At 42.6% G+C, this 18,626-nt stretch overlaps 1 protein-coding gene across 2 annotated transcripts in view; it reads left to right on the top strand.

The window, feature by feature from the left end:
- The window catches only part of LOC6612816 (protein similar), a 70,237-nt gene that overhangs the window by 14,112 nt on the left and 37,499 nt on the right, over positions 1-18,626 (top strand). For both annotated transcript variants that reach the window (XM_032723263.1, XM_032723262.1), the window contains exon 7: positions 9,803-9,944. In XM_032723263.1, coding sequence (XP_032579154.1) covers positions 9,803-9,944 — 142 coding nt within the window. The remainder of the gene's footprint in view (positions 1-9,802; positions 9,945-18,626) is intronic.

The raw sequence follows: 18,626 nt of genomic DNA on the forward strand, positions 1-18,626 counted from the left end.
TCGTCTGGGCCATGAAAGCGCCAAACTAATGCCGTCGAAACTAATGGTCCAATTCGAGTGGCTCGTCGGCATCCTCATTTCGGCAGCTACGGCAGCGACTCCTGCTGCCATGTCCTGCTCTGTAATCCTGCGTCGCCTTGCCTCGCCTCGCCAGGATTGTAAAATTTTCCAGTTAATTTTAGCGTCCTCCACGTCCTCAACGCGTCGCTTGCATTTGACAAATTAAAATTGCATGAGCGGAAATGCGGCTTAAAGTTGCGCCGGATGTGGCTGACTGACTTGGCTGCAACAGGAACTGGCTGCTTCCTGTGCGCGCTGCGAACTAAATTACTTTTCCAGCTGAACTTCTCCCACTTTTCGTCCATCAATTTGCCAACAGGTGGCTCACAGCTCAGCTCGGAAGTCCATCATCTCTTTATTACATAGGCTTAAGGTCGAAACGAAAGGACTTTAAGACTTTCCAAGTGTAATCTTAGACTTTGGTAATTATTTTTGAGAAAACACATCCAAATACATTCCATAATTAATGTTTGGCAACTGATGAAACCCAAAACCAATAGTGTATTTATATCCAAGCGCAAGTTTAAAAGCGCTGGTTAAGGTTCGCATTGGCCAAATTATCTGCCGGGGTCCTTGGCCCCTTATGCCTCGAAAATCCGCGCCCGGCTAATGTTAATGAACTGCGATGGTGGCGTTGCCTCCCAGGTGGACGCACGCTCCTCTTACCTGTTGATTTATGGCATCCTCCATCCCGCGCCGCTTAATTTGCTAGAGTTTATTAAATATGCCGGAGCTGCAGCTACTCTACGTGAGTGCCGTGCTGCATCCAGCGAGTCCTGCGGAATCCTGCGGAGTCCTGTGAGTCCTGCGGAGGATGCCATTAGTTTGGGGAAAGTGAGAATTCCTGCTCTGCCCGATGCCGACTCCCGGCGGATGCACTTTGTGTTGTGTTGCTGGCTTAGCTGAATGGCTCTATTTGGGGATGCCGCCCACACCCATTCACCGAAAATATCCTGGACCATCCGGGCACCTCTGCAGATATTTCATTTCATTTGTGTCCGGGCAGTGACTTATGATGATGAATGTAAATGCTGCACTTTTCGTACCTTCAGGCTGTTTTGCAGTTTAGCTGCGGGATCTCACGCCTTAAAGATCCTTTTGCACAATTTTCCGCTACGTGTTGGCGTCCATTGTCACGTTACAATGCTGGGGAGTTTTCTTCCCCTTTTTCCAAACAATTGCATGGCAGCAAGCCCCTTGCATTTATACCCTGGTTCCCCTTTCGCCCGGCATATCAAATTAGATAACTATTCCATCGAACTGCACTGCTGCTGGTGCAACAAAAGGGAATGCGTTAATAACATTTAATGTGCCTGCCACGCCTCCCGCCCGCGCTAATGACATTTGGCCAAGTTCATTTCGATTCCTTCAACGCTTTTATGGCCGCCGTTCGGAGTCCGGGGGCTGGCTAATTGAGTTTATAGTCGCTTCAATCGCTTTGGCATCCCGCCCACCCTCGATCTTTCCCCTTCGGCCATGCACACTGGTGCAAATGATAGAGTTTCAATATTTGAATACTTTCCAAAATGATTTTGAGGTATTCAAATTCTTATTATAGGTCAAGCAAACTTACTATCGAAAATATCGATCTGCTATCGATTGTTTTGCAATTTTAATTGTTTGTTTCGTATGTTTACAAGCGAATTAATAATCCCTTGAAGATGTGAATATTTATGAAATATATTTTGACTGCTGCTGGTGACAAATTCTTGTAACCTCCAGGACATTGTGCACTGTATGTCCTCTTTATCGGTGACTTTGGGTTGCATACTTTTGTGCTCTTGGGTGGGTAGCAAAGTTTTGCCGCCTTTGCAAGATTTTCGCAAGTCTTGCAGAAAATTATACAAAAGGCGAAGGCAAAGCTTAAGGGTTTTGCGGAGGTGGGTGGCATGCAAATATGCATTTGATTACACGCTCCAAACAAAGGCAAAATGATAAAAGTTCCGCGCCAGCCGCCGCAGAGTGTGCAGCGACTTTTCCCGCCCATTTTCCTCGTTTTCCCACCCAGAAAGCTAAGTAAATTTGTGTGTTTATTTGCCAAACCTCAGAGGAAACTTTGCAACTTGCAACACCCACGAGTTTCGCGGGCGGAGGTAAAAGTAAAACGACAAAGAACACAAAATGTCAATCGACCAAGTGGAAAATTTTCATTAAATTAAGAAAGCGCACAATTTTCCCACTGCTGGAAAATTGTCGCAGCAGCAAAGGAGAACTGAAAACAAAAAATCTAAAGGAAAAAGTAGCGAACCCAATGAATGTGCAAAGTTTTATGTTTTTGGCTGCCGGGCGCAGATTTTCCTTTTGCCAATTTTCCTCTTCGTTTTTTAGTTGCATTGAGGTTTGCTTGTGTGGGTGCTGATGATAGTCGTTCCCAATTCTCCTCGTCAGCCCCTCGGCCTTCATTTTCCGAAAGGTTGTCAGACAAAACGAATAAATGTGCTTAGGCAAGCGGGAAAACAGCAAGAAAGACAGCGCACAAATTGCATGCAAAATTCTTATCGATAAAGAAGTGATGAGCCTGAAAGTATGCAACGATTTTTTGGCTGGTGGTACAGTGGGATCTTTAAGAAACTTAAGAACTAAATGGGAAAGTTTATTTGAAAACCATTTGAATAGTTCAGTTCAATGTATTTATATATGCACATTTTTAAGGGTTACTATTTCTAATATTTACACACTTTCGCCCCACTTTATTTGCTGCTTCCGCAAATCCCCTTACAAATACCCTCACAATCGAAAACAAAATGTCAGGCCTTTGCCCAAACTGCTTAGGAAACCTTTCACAATGCCAGCCACAATTTGCTTAACAAAAAACCTTTTGACTTGGGCTTTTGGACTTCGTCTGCGCTTCTGTTCCGCGGGGCTCTGCTCAATCAATCAAAAGGCGCTTGTGACTTGGGAACCCCCTTTGATCCGCTGCTGCTAAATAAGTCGTGTAAATTGGCAAAATATTTGCGGTCCTTGGCGAAGGATTCCCTGCCCGTCCTGTCCTGGCCTGGGCCTTCTCCTCTCCACGACGGCTCTAATGAAGTGTTGAACAGTGTTCTTGGCCCTTTGCCATCGGCCATTCGCAACATTGACAGCTCAGCATGTTGAAATTATGCCAAAGTCTGCGTTGGTTTCCATCAATATCAATTTCATATTCTGCTTTTCTGGGAATCCTGGAGGATGTTGTCACACTTTGTATATTGAGAATGAGCATGAGGAAACTCTTTTACCTAAGCGTATTTATACCTAAAATTGTATTAAAAAATATAAGTTTACATTTATAATTTTATTTATAATTATTAATGCTGTACTGTATCTATAACTTGGATGCATTTGTTAAACTAATTTGGCATCATTACTTTGTCAATATTTTTCGACATAATTTTCTAAGTGAAAAAGACGAGCTCTATTTTCGTAAGGAGTTTTGACTTTTAGCGTGGAAATATTTGACTGATTGATGGTGACTTGCCCACCTTGTGCCCCTCGTTGATTTCTGGCCTGTCGCTCGACACGAGAATGATTTTAAATTTGTTGTTCCTGGCGCTGCTCTTTTGCTGCGCTCTGTCATTGTCAATTATTTATATTTGTTGGCTGGGGCGGATGAGGGAGGCCGCCTCAGGTTTTGGTCATGCTCCTCCGCGCCTTAAGTCCACCTTTCCAGAGCCCATACCCACTCCCTCTGTATTATGCATTGCGTGTCAGCTACACGGTGTGCCTTCCTTTTTTCCGCGTCATTTTCTGAAATTGGCATTTAGTTGGCGACGAGCGGGATTTACACAAAACTCACCCGCGAACGCACACACAGAAAACCAATCTGAAATGCACACGTACACTGCGAAAAAGTATTCCTATATTCCCACAGTAATTTGCTTTAGAGCTTAGAGCTTAGAGCTTATTTAGAGGTTCACTACCTGACTACCGGGTATATGATAGTCGCGACACTCGACATCAGCGTTCTCTTCTGTTTTTCCAAGTGTACCCGCATATCTGTGAAAGTTGTCTGCCTTGCGCTGGTTTTATACAATGGGTGCATTCACCTACGCGATGTCCCGCTGAGAAATTTCCTTCCCGTTCAATCCAGACCCCTTTCCCAACCCCCTTTTCTCCGCCTGTCGCTCAGCATTTGGTTTTTTCTCCAGTCTGCCGCACTTCCTTTACATGTGTGTGTGCTCTCCCTCTCTCTTTCCATTTAACACTACCCGTCTCTCTCAATCTTTTCAATGTATGTGGGAAAAGTGTTGCCAATATCTGTTACTGCATCGCTGCGTTTGTCCGTCTGTCCGTCCGTCTCTTTTTGCCCCACCCGGCTGTCTCTTTCGCACATCCCCGTCTCACATTTCGTTTATTAAATGACAGCACGATATCTGCAAATGAAATTTTCCTTCAACGCATTTAGCCTCTGCCGACGTCGCCGCTGCAATTGCTGAAATTGACAGTCAGACAGATAGATTGACATTTAAGCAACACTCGGGTGCTCTGTCCCTTTCCGTGCGGATCGTACCGTCTCTCTCGTTCGCTGGCATTTGGATGCATCATAAAATTTTGTGTTCTAACCGCGAGTTTTTTATGGGCCTCAGCACTTTACCTCAAGGGTATTGCATACTTTTCAGCTTTCTGGCAGTTCCCTCCCGCTATTTGTTATTTATAAAGATACCTAAATATAATAAAGGTATTAAGAATAAAGTTCGCCAAAAAACCGGCTAAAGTCCTGTTCATTGAGCAAATGCTGTTTGAAAGGATTTGGGACCCTTCAATATTGATTGGTTTCCTGACCAATGCCGAAAGTAATTCCATTATGAATGAAAGCCCTTTCTCCCCTAAATTATTAATAAAGCCAAACAAAATTAAGTAGAGAAGAAGATTTGAGCAAGAATGAAAGAATAGGGGGAGCCTCTGAATTATTAGCCGGGAAAAAAGCGAACAACTGGGAGTGCCGGCAAATGAAAAAACTTGCCCCAAATCTCTGTAGAAATCTTTAGCAAGTCCAATTAGACGTTTGGCAAATGGACACAGCAGCAGCGTGCCCGGAAAAGTCCAGTCAAACTAATTGCTCAACATGAAGCGTCAAAAAAAAGGAAGCTTCTCCTACGGAAAATATTGCAGCCAAAGTTTCGTGAGCTTGTTGTTTGTGAAACAATTGTTGCAAGTCAGTTGGCGGCGCTAATGAAAAACGACAGGATGCGAGGGGGGAAAATAGTTTGAGGAGGGCGGAGCACGGCAACCGCCATTAAATTTTGCTTAATAAAGTTGCAGCTGCTCCTCTGCGAGGAAACTGGGAAAAAATTACCAGCCATCAGCACTTAATTGTTTGAATAGTCTAAGGTAAAATGGGAAAAACGGGGTTTCCACCCAACTCCGTGCACCAAATATTACGGGGTACCAAATTCAGAGCACCTGGAGGCAGTTCCCAATCCCAGTTGCTCCCTCTTGATGTCTTGATGATGACTTTCCTTCCGCTCAAATTGAGTTAATTAAATGAGCGGCGTGGAGGCGGAGATATGTATTTTCGTATTTTCGCTCCGCGAACGGAATTAATGAGCATAATGGGGGGATTCGCTGGGTAGACGGGCGAAAGTTTTCAATTACCCAGCATTTATTTTTATTTAAATTCTAATTAATGCAAAACAAAGAGAGGTGCTGCAAATCGCATAGCCCGCTGCACTCTAGTTTCCTTCTGCCTCGTCAGCTTTTCACTCATTTAAATTTTCCGCACGCATAAATAAATATTGACTTGTGGCCAAAGTCGAAGTCTGAGGCTGTGCGTCAAATAAATATGCAAATTCTTTGACTTTTGTTTTCAATTACTTTTTTCTTTCACTTCCGTTGTTGCCTTCCCCGCTTTTCCGGTCTTCTTTCCACCGCTTTTCATTTGAAGAACTGGTTTTCCTTGACACACAGAAAAAAGAAGTTTTTTTTTGGACTGAAAAAGATTCTTAGCAATTCAATGATGTCTTACTTATTTACAATTTATCTTTTCAAAGTGTTAAAAATTATTATTTTTTACGTTGAGTTTACTTTCTAAGTAAATTCTTTTTATTTGAATCAGTAATCTTGATTTCGTGCCTTGCAGACTGTGGAGTTAAACACGAAACTATATTTAAGGTCGGCAAATTAAGCAAATTTGTTACATTTTGTGGTCGTCCTTTGCCGCATCGCCCATGTGGCTTTCACTCCCGCTGACATTTTGAGTAGTTTTTAATGGGCTCCATTGAACCCGACAAACTTGTCGATTTCCTCGCTGCGGGCGGTCTTCCATAGAATCCAGTGAATGTCCTTTCCTTGGCCAGCAGCTTCACACATGTGAGGGATCCTTGAATAGTTCGTCCCTTCGACCACAAAACTTGGCCTATTCTGTGTGCACTTCGTCTTCGAGTAGAACTGCTCCAGCTTCTGGTGAACACGGGGTTCCTGGAACACTCATTATCCCATTTATGGTCACTGCAGGCAACTCCAACTTATAATGGCCAGCTTTAAGTCTATATTTCTTGGCAGTAAGTTTGCATTACGCCCGAAACCCTTTCAAGTCGTTGGCTACTAACTGGGATTTGCGCTCCCTGCCTCATCTGCTCCTTTGGTCCCTTGGTAATGTCCTGTCTTGGCTGCCAAAGAAAAGGTGGTAAAATGCAATTTTCCACACGACTGGCGGGTTATGAAGACGCAGGAAAATCAAACCCCAGCTGCTTTTCAATAAGCTGGAGTAAAAAATATATAGCTAAAGAAATTTGCATAGATTCCCACCACATATTGACTTTAAGCCCGCTTGCTTGGTGGATCGGGGATTATGTCACGGCTTAATTCAATTAGGACAGATTACGCATACGCCACGTGGCCGCCCTAAGCGAAGGCCAAAAGGTCAATGCTACGTCTAAATCTAAGACGCTCCGAGTCAACTACCTTTGTGCCTCGGAGTAGTCTAAACAATCCGCAAACAAATCCTTGATTTATGCGCACATCCTTGGGCAGCCAAAGCCAAACATTTATTTCCTTATTCACTTGTGCCAATGTGATTTCGACCCATCCTCGTCATTCCTGGCTCTCAACTCGGGATCCTGGACTCTGGTCAGCAATCAGGATGAGCAAACGAATGGGGTACAGTGAAGTCTGGAAAGTGTAGGATGAAATTACTGGATACTGGAATAATTTAAAATCGGGAAAATTAAAAGTTTTAACCATGATTATGTATTAGATTACATGCCACATAAACATATGTCACTAAATGTTTAGTAAGTGTTTAATAACCAAAAGGTTTTTAATGGACAATCGTCCACTATATTCCGATTATGGCATAGTGTTACCGTTGATGTAATCCTGAAACTGACCCGGCCAAGGATTCACCTTACTAAGGACCTGCTGCACCTGCTCCTTTGGCAACTCTCGGTTCGTGCGCTGCATTGATGATGATTTACTGTTGTGTTGCTGCCAGGATTTGCCCGTGTACTCGAGCGTGTCTGAGCATGCATTGTGCGCATCCTGAATCCCACATTCACATCCTGTGCGTCCTGCATCCTGCATCCTTGGAGTTCGAGTCCGCCGTATTCCGTGCTCATCCCGCTTGATACATAACCTTGAATGCGGTTTTCATGTTTGTCTTGCATTCGACTCGAATAGAGTCTGGTTTTATCCCTTTAGCCAACTTCTCTGTTTGATTATTTGTACAAATGGCCAGCTTCTCTCCGCAGTTTTCCCACTCCTTGGGAGTCCTGGCAATTCCACTGCCATGGCCATGGCCATTGCCATGCGAAAAGCGGATTGCATTCGTGTTCATAAATTGTGGAAGGCAGCAATGGCAATGGCTCCAAATGGCAGCCATGGAATGCTGCTAAAAAATTGCTGATAAATGATCTTTGCTGCTGCTGCCGCGCGTAGATATTTTAATATTTTCCGTCTCAAGCTCAAGCTCAAAATGCCGGCAGGACTCCGGGAAAAGTCCTTGGCTGAGGGCAAATCAAGTTCACTGCTGCAGCTGCTTTCCCAGCAACTGCAGTTGCTGCTTTTCTGTCTGCTCACTTTGCTAATTCCACATAAACACTGCCAAATGGCAATCGTCTGAGCTCGGAGGCGGTGCTGCTTGGTTTATCTTCTTTCTGGTAAGATATAGGTATCTTGGCAGTCAGAAACTGGGGTATTCCAAATAGATCTTCTTTCAAAAGATACATTTTTGAATATTTGAATTTTTGTAAGATATGTAATTCTTTCCTCTTTGAATTTTACCTACATTTTGTATAAAATAGTAGGCAGCACTGACGATTCTGTTCGACACTTTTGTGTATCACTTATTTTTGTCCTGCCAAGGACTCAACTGGACTAGTTGCCACATATGTCCTGCTCGCATCAATCTCACTGAGCTGTCAGCGGACTACGGGGGCTCCAAGGCGGCTCCAGTGGCTGGGCCTCCTTAGATCTTGTCTTGTTAATGACCCCGCATAATTACCCCAACCGTTTCCGCGCTACTTCCTTCTCTATATTTTTTTGGGTTGAGTACTAAGCCAGAGAAGCCAAGAGAAGAAAAACTAATTTTCTGCTGCTGATTTCGAATTAACTGAATGAATAAATAAAAGAAGGAATCAGAGTGGGACGAAGCATGTTTAGCTGGAGGTTTATCCCCGACCGCAGAGCGTTTTCGTCCTGATTTCCCAGGATTTAAAGTCACTCTTGCTACGCATTTTTGGTTTAATTGCAGCTAAGGTCGCTCGGCACTTTGGCGAACTTTGGTGATTCAATTAGTTCGTGGTGTTCTTTATGCAAATTTATTTTTATTGCTGCGACTTCAACAGGATATGACCCTGTTTTGCGCACCTGTGTCCTTTCCCTGCACTTAAGCTAATCCCGATGGCTGGACCCGTGCTACAAAAGCATCCATGAATTTCAATCGCCTGGCCCGAATTCCTATGAATTTTCATCATTTATTTAATGTTCTTGTCGCTGCCAGTGGCGTCCATAAAAATTTGATTGAAATGATTTCGGGCCAAGGATAGCTGTCGCAAAAATACAGATAAAAGCTCTACCTACGCGTGTGTGTGCGGTTGGTCCTTTATATATTTATTTTATTCCTGTTATTTTGCGAGGCGCTTTTAATTAAAATCGGGTTTATGTGGCCTCCTCGTTGGGCCAAATTACTTGGCAACGTTTTTGGCCCACTGAAAATGCCTAAGACCCTTATGGCACGCCCCCCTGCTTAACGCCCCACGCAGCGAGTTGCTATTATTTAATTTTTATGCTCCAGCGCTTTTGGCGCCGTAATTTGAGACTTGACAATTTTCCAACCAGCAGAAAACGCGGTGGTGAAAAATGTCTACTTAATGAGATATGGCGCTGTTGATTACACTTCATTTCGAATATCAAAGATATATTTTAATATATCAAACAACTTGCTTAGGAAGTCTTAAGTCAACTTCAATGGGTAATTGGATATTTTCAGCAAATACTTTACAGTGTAGCTAGGCTAGTGGCGATGATTATCCTTCCTGGCTGTCAAAATATCTCTGAAATATCCGCAAAGTCCCAAAATGTAACCTATTCGGGTTTTTGTATCTGGTTCATGAGCTCCGTGGCTCGAATATGACAGATACAATGGGCGGGGCGGCAGACCGCAGAAGATTTTGTTTATTGTTTTTGTGGTGGAGAATGTAATCCGATTTCGCTGCCAAGAGCAGCGCGAACTTAAACCAGAACTTGAACCACATTTAAACCATCTATTACGTCCACTTGCCACTACTAATTCCCCCATCTATCTCTGCGTATCTGTATCTTTTAGTGCTGAGCAAGGGACAGGGCGAGACGTCCCGCTACAGATTCCTGGGAAAATACGGTGGCTACTGCTGGATTCTTAGCCAGGCCACGATCGTCTACGATAAGCTAAAGCCGCAGAGCGTCGTTTGCGTTAACTACGTCATAAGGTGAGTCATTCAGATTTCCAATATATATATACTAACCGTAGAACAAACGGGTCCCAAGAAGACCGAATTGAGCAATTTCATTGGGCGGGATATTCCAATGAAGCGGAACAATGCCGGATATTTGCTCATTACATTTTTGGGCGAGTTTTTTATCTTTTAATTAAGCCACCAAGTGGCAGGAAGTGAAATTCGTATTAATCCTGCCGTTTTTAATCGACCAAATTCAATTTTCCCCCCGCCATTTCAAATATTTGAACAGCCTTGAATGGGCGGTAATTGTGGGTGGTGGTGGTGGGTCGATGGTGCGTGTGCTCGGCATTTGCATAAAGAATTCTGCGCCTCAGCTGGCGCTTTATGTAAGTTTTCCCCACTTTTCGCAACGATTTGGTTTTCTAATCCGTCATTTATTGAATTGTCACCGGCGAGTGGCCCAGATTTTCCATTTGATAACAGTGCCAAATTAGCATCCCGCAATCGATTTTCCTTCCCCTCAATTTCCATATTCATAATCCATTCGATATTTTCTAGTTGCTCCCCGTGCGCACAACTTCGTTTCGTGCCTTTTCCATTTGCGTTTTTCCATTCCCGTTTTCCACATAATATATATTTTATTTTAACGGACGTTGCGTGAGTCCACGTGCGGGTCAACAATGAATAATAAATTAACAATGTCTCTAATGAAGAAGCACCTCTGGCCCCCCAAAAACCCCCGGTTGCCACCCATCTTTTTTCAGCTCGACTGGTAAGTACCCCGCACCAATTTGTATTTACTTAATTTAAGCGTGTATAAGCAAATATTTGTGCATTGTTTCGCTTCTTCCTTTTCGAGTTTCACACTCGCCTGCCCCTCAAATAAAAATCCACGGATACAAAAAATATATACATTTTATTTTCTTTTTATTAAGGGGCGTGTGTAGTTGTTTTACCAAAAGTACAAATTCATTTTTAATTGTGCACCTTTTTTGTGGGTTTAGAGACTCGTGTCGTTTCCCATACACTTTAGATTATTTCGTAGCCCAGGGGATTTATTATGAATTAAAATGGAACTTTCACTTGAATTATAGTTGAAACAGAACAAATAGTTAAAATGGAATTCAATTACTCACTACTCATTGTATTGTGGTAAGAAGGGCAATATGAATTTTCAAATTTTAAAGATGTTTCTCTCAGTGTAAAACTTACCCGCACATGATGACGAATGCAGTGATGCGGTGCAAATGAATGCTGACAATTTGCTTTTAATTCACACAACATGTGATTAGCCTCCTCCCCCACTGTCCCCTATTTTATTCATTTTATTCATTTCTCTCGTGTCTTTATGGTTCTTTTAACTGCGTCAATCAAGTCGATTCAATTGTTCAATCCTTGATTAAACTTCTCACAAATCGATTGTGTAACTACGCAATGCGTGTGGGGGATTGGTTTTAGAAAGTAGGGTATGTGAACCAATCAGTTGGATGCACATAAATTAGTATGTATATGATATTATTCAAGTTGAATACTTCGGTAATATTCGCATTATACAACGAAGATTTTTGTTTTAAGTATTACTTACCATTTCTATTCATCTTTGATCTTTAGTGTGTCAGGTATTCGACTCATTTCTATTCATTTGCTATCCGTTTTCCACTCGTGTGCATTTGAATGACAACAAATGTATTGGTTTGCTTGCAAATATTAGACCTATTTTTTTTTTGTAAATGTTGTTTGCCTAATTGAATAAAACAATATTACACAAGCGAAAAGAGAGCGAGTGAGTCTTTGAAAGACTGCCAACTAAAGAGTCTCTTTGAACTTTGTTTACCTTTTGGGTTCTCCTCACTCGTTATATACGATATACATAGTTATATATGGAATGTTGTTTGGGTTTTGGTTTACTCGGGCTCGGCTTGATTTATTAACTCTGCGATAGCAGTTTCTCAAAACGCAACAGACGTGTGATGATAAGTGGCATGATAAAAATATATCAAAGATTTCAGTATGATAACAACCTAAAATCAGTACTCAAGTATTATGAATGAATAAATCAAAGAAAGGATTAGTATGTAATTATTTGAAATACATACTTCTCTAATCTACTAGTTATTATTATTTAATATTTAATATTATATTTTCTGCGATTCACACGCTTTCTCCCAGTGCAGCTCGAGCGTTGTTCCGTCTCTTTCGCGCCGCTCTCTCTTAACGAGCTTGTCACTCAGTTGGCAGCTGACTCAAGGTCGCTTATCTTTGGGAGCGGTGCAATCTGTTTCAGATGCGTAATTGCCGCTGCATATTTATAGATTCCCACATTTTCGCGAAGCCAAGAAAAGCGGCGAGTACTCGCGAATTTCCCACGCCAATCCAATTAACATTGATTAGTTGATTTTGCGCCCGCTGTCCTGGAGGAAATTTGCATTTGTATAGCTTGTAGCCGTAGTCCTTGCATAATTCCAGCCACGCGTTGCTTTTAATTACCAAAGTCCCTCTCACTTTGTCCTGCAGAGGCTTTTGCTCCTGCCTCTCCTGATTTATCGCACTTGACAGAGCAGAGCCTTCGGCTGGCATCACACCCTGTTTTGCTTTGCTCGCTGGCTGAAACTTTTTGGCCCTAATGGAATTTACACGAGTTCTTAACACTTTCCCCCAAAAGTTTCGCATGGTTTTTTGGGGCTCAGGACGCCATTTTGTGGCCGAGCGACTAAAAATTAAAACAATAAATTAAGGACATCGAGCAGGAGGCCCAAAAATGTGTTGCATACTTTGGGGCAATAAAAGAGGATTTAATTATGATTGCCCGACCTGCCATAAAATGAACTCAAAGATGGCCAGATTACTTTAAAGAGAATTAAAGACTGCGATTCCTTTGTACTTTGTAGCATCGATTGCATTATTCATGCCTTCATGGGCGACCTTTTCGCAGAGAGAAATTCCATTTGCAGACCACAGCATAAATATTTCATATACACATGCTCTAATCGGGATTATTGACGGGTTCGGAAAGGGTTCCTAAGTTCCTAAGTTTGTGCTACCCCGCCCAGAAGAGTTTTTCTTTCCTTTTACTTCCCTTTCGGGTTTGATGTTTGCGTGGTCGTAATTTTGATTTTGATTTCTTCCGAGCGATAACTTCGGTCACCTGGCTAATTGAAAAAGTTGAAGGCAGTCTCGGAGTTTTTTTTTCCTTTTTCCCGTTGACCTTAATTGCCCCGGATCGATGTTCCACTCAATCCGCGCACCTGCACATCCTTGCCCATCCTGACTCCGGTGTCTCTTTAATGGAAAGGTATTTGGCAGCAACAGCAGGACAGGCGTTAAATTGCCCCGGAGTCGGTGCAGTAAGCCAAAGGAGAGATTTATGGCCGCACAATTACCAAAAGGCTGTTACAATGGCCCATAGATGTGCGAGTTGGAGTGGGAGAACTATCCCTGGTGGCCAAGGAAATAAATACACAGTGAGAAAACACAAACACAAGTGATACAAATTATAAAGTTCTTTGAAAAAGTTCCATCGGAATTCCTGTTAACTCACCTCTCATAAGTGTGATTTTAGAGCCTAGCTAATTTGTTTAAACATTCTAGTCACTTAATATTTTCCGTGTACTCCAGAATGAAGAATAACGTTCCTTATAAATTTTCCCCTGCTTTTTCCGCACCGATAAGGCAGGCTTAGTTATCTGGTCACGTAGTCGGCAGCAGTTCGATCGTTGAATCCTTGGGCAAGTCCTTATTAAAGCCGCGTTATTAATGCGGCTGAGCGATGAAGTTATTCACTCGCTTTCGATAAACCATGCTGGCCCAATTTATTATGCTAATGTTGCCCTTTTAGCCTGCAATCCCCAAATTTGAGCGGAAATGTTTGTTGATTTCCGGCGGACTGAAGTGGCCGCTCTGACGTCAGGATAATTAACTGTGAATGGGGCAACACTTTAAGTTGGAAACACTCGGGGGATACTCGGAAAATCCAGCTGAAGGGGGAAGGAAAATTTCACACACGTGTAAACTCAACAAAATTGGACGTAAAGCGATGGAAATTTTCAACCACTTGACGTTGATGTGGGGAATTTCTGTCTCTACTTAAGGAATTTAATTTGGGAAGCCGAAACGGAAAAGCCAGTTTGTGGATGAGTTCTTCGTATCCTTGGGCAATTGTTTGCTTATCGCACAGCCTTGCAGCTGATTTTGTGTTGATGAAGTCGCTGGCTCTTTATCTTTGTCTCTATCTCTATCTTTACATCCGTCCTGTGTGCTGTGACCCCATCAACGTCAACATTGCGTATACGCAACGAGTGTCGCCCATTATTTGTATAAATATTTTCATCATTCCCGCTGATGCGGCAACAAAATGACAAATTCATAGTCACAGCTGAGCCCGCTGAATCGACTTGTTTGCATATTTATTATTTCTACCTTGATGGAAGCGGCGAGGAAAGCGTGGGAATGCCGGGAAAAGCTGGGGGCAAAGCGGACGAAAAGCTTGTTACAGCTCCACACATGTGTGTCGTTAAATTATGTCCTGTGCACGAGTGGAAATTGCATTTTGATTGGCTTGTTGCTGCCGCAGATAGGACAGCATCTTGAGCTCACTCCCCATTTATTTGGGCCCCATTTCGCCGGCGAAGAGTTGGGTTTGATTGCACATGAAAACGTTTTTATGCTGCGCATAAAATTTCCGTTGCCAAAGCCAAGCTCTTTCGGACAAACGCAACGTAAACGTTGTAAATTTGCCAGCATCAAAAATGGATCTTCAACGTTATCGAATTGCGGAGCAATCGATTGGCTAATACACTGAAAACACTGAAGGCAAAGAAAATAATTTGTGAAAATATATTTAGCACACTATATTCAAAAGACTATGCTGCTAACAAGAATTTAATAAGTATAATCCTTACCTTTTAGCAAAATTATGGCCTACACGTATCCAAGTGGAATCCAACTTTCATCTCTATTGTAAGCCCTCTTTGATGGCCTTAGGTTCTTCGTAGGCAGTTCATAATTTGATGGGAAGCCGCTTTAAGAGCAGGCTTTAAAAGTTGATGGAGTGCTCTCGCTTTTGGCCTGTTGTGGGTTCGGTAGAGGGTTAAGAAGGTTGAGAGCGGGGAAAGTGCCGGATTACCATATTAACATATATCTGCGGCAAATGCCAAGGCAAGGCCTGTGTGATACGCACAATAAAACCCGATAAATCCGCCCGAAATCACAAAATGTTGCCAACTTGAAGACTTTTTCACACGCAAAGAGGTGACTTTTCCGGCGGAGTGGGAGGGACACACGCACACAGGGCTTTTCCCGCTTTCTCCTGCGCTCTCGCTCCCACTTTCGAGCTTTTTATACGCCGTGGAATTATTTTCCTGTGCTTCCTTACTTATTTTCCTAATGTCGAGTTTTCCTGGCCGTGCGTTGCATATTTGAATAAACGTCAATGTAATTGACACTTAGCGGAGAAATGCGAATGGCTCGTGAAAGGTGGAAGAAAGTGGAGAAGGCAGCACAGGAACAAAGATGGGCGAAAAAGGGTGGGGGCGTTGCCTGTTTTTTTATTTGGGTGGCCAATCTTGTGGGGTTTTCGATTTTCCCTTCCAAGCGGAAGTCAACGAACTGAACGCGTGTCTCCTGTGTGTGTGCTTACCTGTTTATTTCCGCTTCCACCTGTCTCTGACAGGCCGTTTTGTCCTCGGTCCTTCGGCCAGCAAATTGCGTAATTTAGCTTACGAAATGTATTTTCCTTTGCCATAATTTTAAAGTTGGCCAAGAGTCGGGCGAGTCGGGCCATAAACATCAGCATTATTCATCCGCCCCATTTGCTTTTTCACCGTAGACCGTTCGCAGCCGCATAATTCTGGTAGATTTAATACTTTGTTCTACGCATTTTTCCTTTTACACGGAAAACAAATTTCAAAATATATAGGAAATTTTTAGTGAAAATATTATGGTTGAAATAAGTATCTAAATGGAGTTAATACTACAAATTATTTTGGGATACTATTTTTAGGCCCCATTCGGGGTCAAGGAAATCCAACCTTCAACACACAGCTATAAAAACACGTGCCGTGCGATTTTGGGCAATGATGTTCCGAAAGGACCTCCCCCTCACTAAACACACGCACTCCCCTCACATAACCAACACCCCCTCCTTCCATCGCCTATGATGTGACAATTACCTAGCATACTTTTTTGGGGGGCCGGCCCTGACATTTGTCGGACAATAAAAAGCATGAGCAAAAGGCAAATCAATTTCACCTTCTCGCCGCCTATTACAAAATTTATTTGTTTGTTCGCTGAGCTTTTTTTATGGGGCTTCGATTTAACAGAAAAAACAAGGGGAAAATCGGCAAAACAATAAGAACAACATCATCATATGTTTTGTTGTTCCTGCCAATATTTTTGCGTCGCATTTGTGTTTGCCTTTTATTTTTTTTCTGTACCCCAAACGTTCTCACTTTCTCCGCATTCTTTTCTCTCCCCGTGTGTGTGTGTGTGTGTGAGTGTCGTTGACTGGTGAAAGTGAAAGTTCTGCTCATTTTCCATGCCATTGCACGAGCCTAAACGGTGCTCTCTCTTGCGTTAATGCTCTCGCTCGCTCTCCCCGGGGGATTACATAACGCGGCAAAAGCGAAAGTGAAAGCCGAGTGGTTCAGGAAAAAGAAAATTCGAGTTCAAGGTCCCTCGTAGGCCGCATGCTCAAGAGCGATTTGTGCCGTTAAAGAGAGAGTATTTCGCTCTCTTTCTGAGCCTAAAAGTAGGCCGCATCGGAGTGAACTGGAGCTGACTACGTTTTCCCAAATTCCGCCACTCCCCGCATTTTCCACTCACTGCTTTCTTTTATCTGCCCAGGGCGTGGGTAACAAGTTCCTGCTTGCACCAGAAAATCAGAAAACAGCTGAGCGGAGAATGTTGGAGGTGTGAGATTTTGGGGCGGGGGCGGCACGTGTACCGTTATGCGAAATGTGAAGAGCGATTGCAGGTAATACGGCTATCTGGTAAATTGTCTCCAGGTGGTGGCGCCTCCTTTTTGTGCCAGACGTTTGCTTTGTTGTTTCAACTGCTGTGTTCAGCGATAAAAGAAAGAAGAATGATTCGGGGAATGAGGGTTATTTTTTTATTTGGGGTGTTCTCGCCTTTTAATTCCAAATTAACGATTTCTTTTCTCCCACTAAGAAATACAATTTCTATAGAAGCTTTAAAAATGTATTTTTGTTATCGATAAATGTCAATCGAATCGATAAGCCATATCGATATCACTTAAATATTTATTTGCTGATTTTATTTTTGAGCTTTCAGAGCAGAAAGTCTTTTTGGGAACGCTAAAAACAGATGATAAAAAAAGAGATAAAAAAGAGAGTGGGAAGGAGAGACAAGCATCTTATCGGGCTCAAACATTTGGCATTGCATAATTTGGGGCGCAAACGGCTGGCAAATATTCGAGTTCTCTGAGCCCCCAAGACAGCAGTGTGGTGAGCAGAAAAGCCGGAGGGAGTGGGAAAAGTTTCCCATCGTAATTGCAAATTACGCAAGTGGAGAACTGAGGGAAACCCGAAGACAGGGCCGAGTTATCAAAATGGAAATGTTTTTCGGCAGTTGAGGGCGTCAAAGCGTCGGCCCCGAAGAGCAGACAAAAGTCAATGGGAAGTGAGGAAAACACGCCAACTACGCATAAAACTAAAGAACTTTCCGGGTCCAAAGTTGACACAAGCCGCTGTCGAAGACAATAAAGAAGACAAACAGCGGCTCGATAAATAGAGAAATGAAAGAGTTCTGGGGAAAGTGGGGTCTTAAGAAAGTGAGGGGATGCAAAACATATTTACAATTGTTCCTAAGATGTAAGTCATATCTTTGAGCTTAGCAGATTAATCAATGTTGGGTTAGTTATTTTAGTTTGATATCTCTAAAGATGTCATCGCCAGATATATTTTCAAATCAAGCCATAAAATTCAGGAAAAGTTCCATTATGTTTTTCTAATCCTTAATGACACTGTTGAATTAAATTTGTTGGTTTTTTTGCGAACATTTAGACACATAATTCAGAAAATTCAAAGACATAACTATGACGACACGGATAGCTTGTGGAATATATATCCTTTCCCCCTCCGATGGAAGGTCAGCCCCTCGCCACCCCTTTTGGGCCTACGTGAGCTGGAGCAATGCCAAGGCGTGAAATTGTTTAAATTAATGTGCTAAGATCTTACAGATAAACAAATTCCGGCGATCTGGCTGTTTATATTAATGATAATTTGCCGTGCTCGACAAACCGCTTGACTATAATCGGATCAGAGGAGCGCATAAATCGTTGGCCTCCTCTCGTTTCTTCCATTAATTCTTTTATTTATTATTTGGCTGCTGCTGCTGCTTCTTGCTCCACTTGCAACATGTGACCCGATGGGACGGAGATGCTAGTATCCCACGCAATTCGCTTTAAATCTAATATTATTTTAATAATCGCCACCCTCTTGTTGTTTTGTCACCATTTCACTTTTTTCCATCCCATTCCGCTCTGCTTCTCTTGATTCAATAAAAAATTGTTTACAAAAAGCGAATCGCTGGCGGAATCAAGTGGAATAGGTCTATTGTGACCTATTACCCTGTTCAAAAAGAACATTTTGGGATTATTGCTATATTTTTAATAGATTTAAGTTTAGAGCTAAATAAATATTGGAAACTACAAATAGAAAGGGGATTTTAGCTGCGACTTCAGCTACTTTCGTAACT

This window comes from Drosophila sechellia, chromosome 3R (genome assembly GCF_004382195.2).
Source record: "Drosophila sechellia strain sech25 chromosome 3R, ASM438219v1, whole genome shotgun sequence".
Lineage (NCBI taxonomy): Eukaryota > Metazoa > Arthropoda > Insecta > Diptera > Drosophilidae > Drosophila > Drosophila sechellia.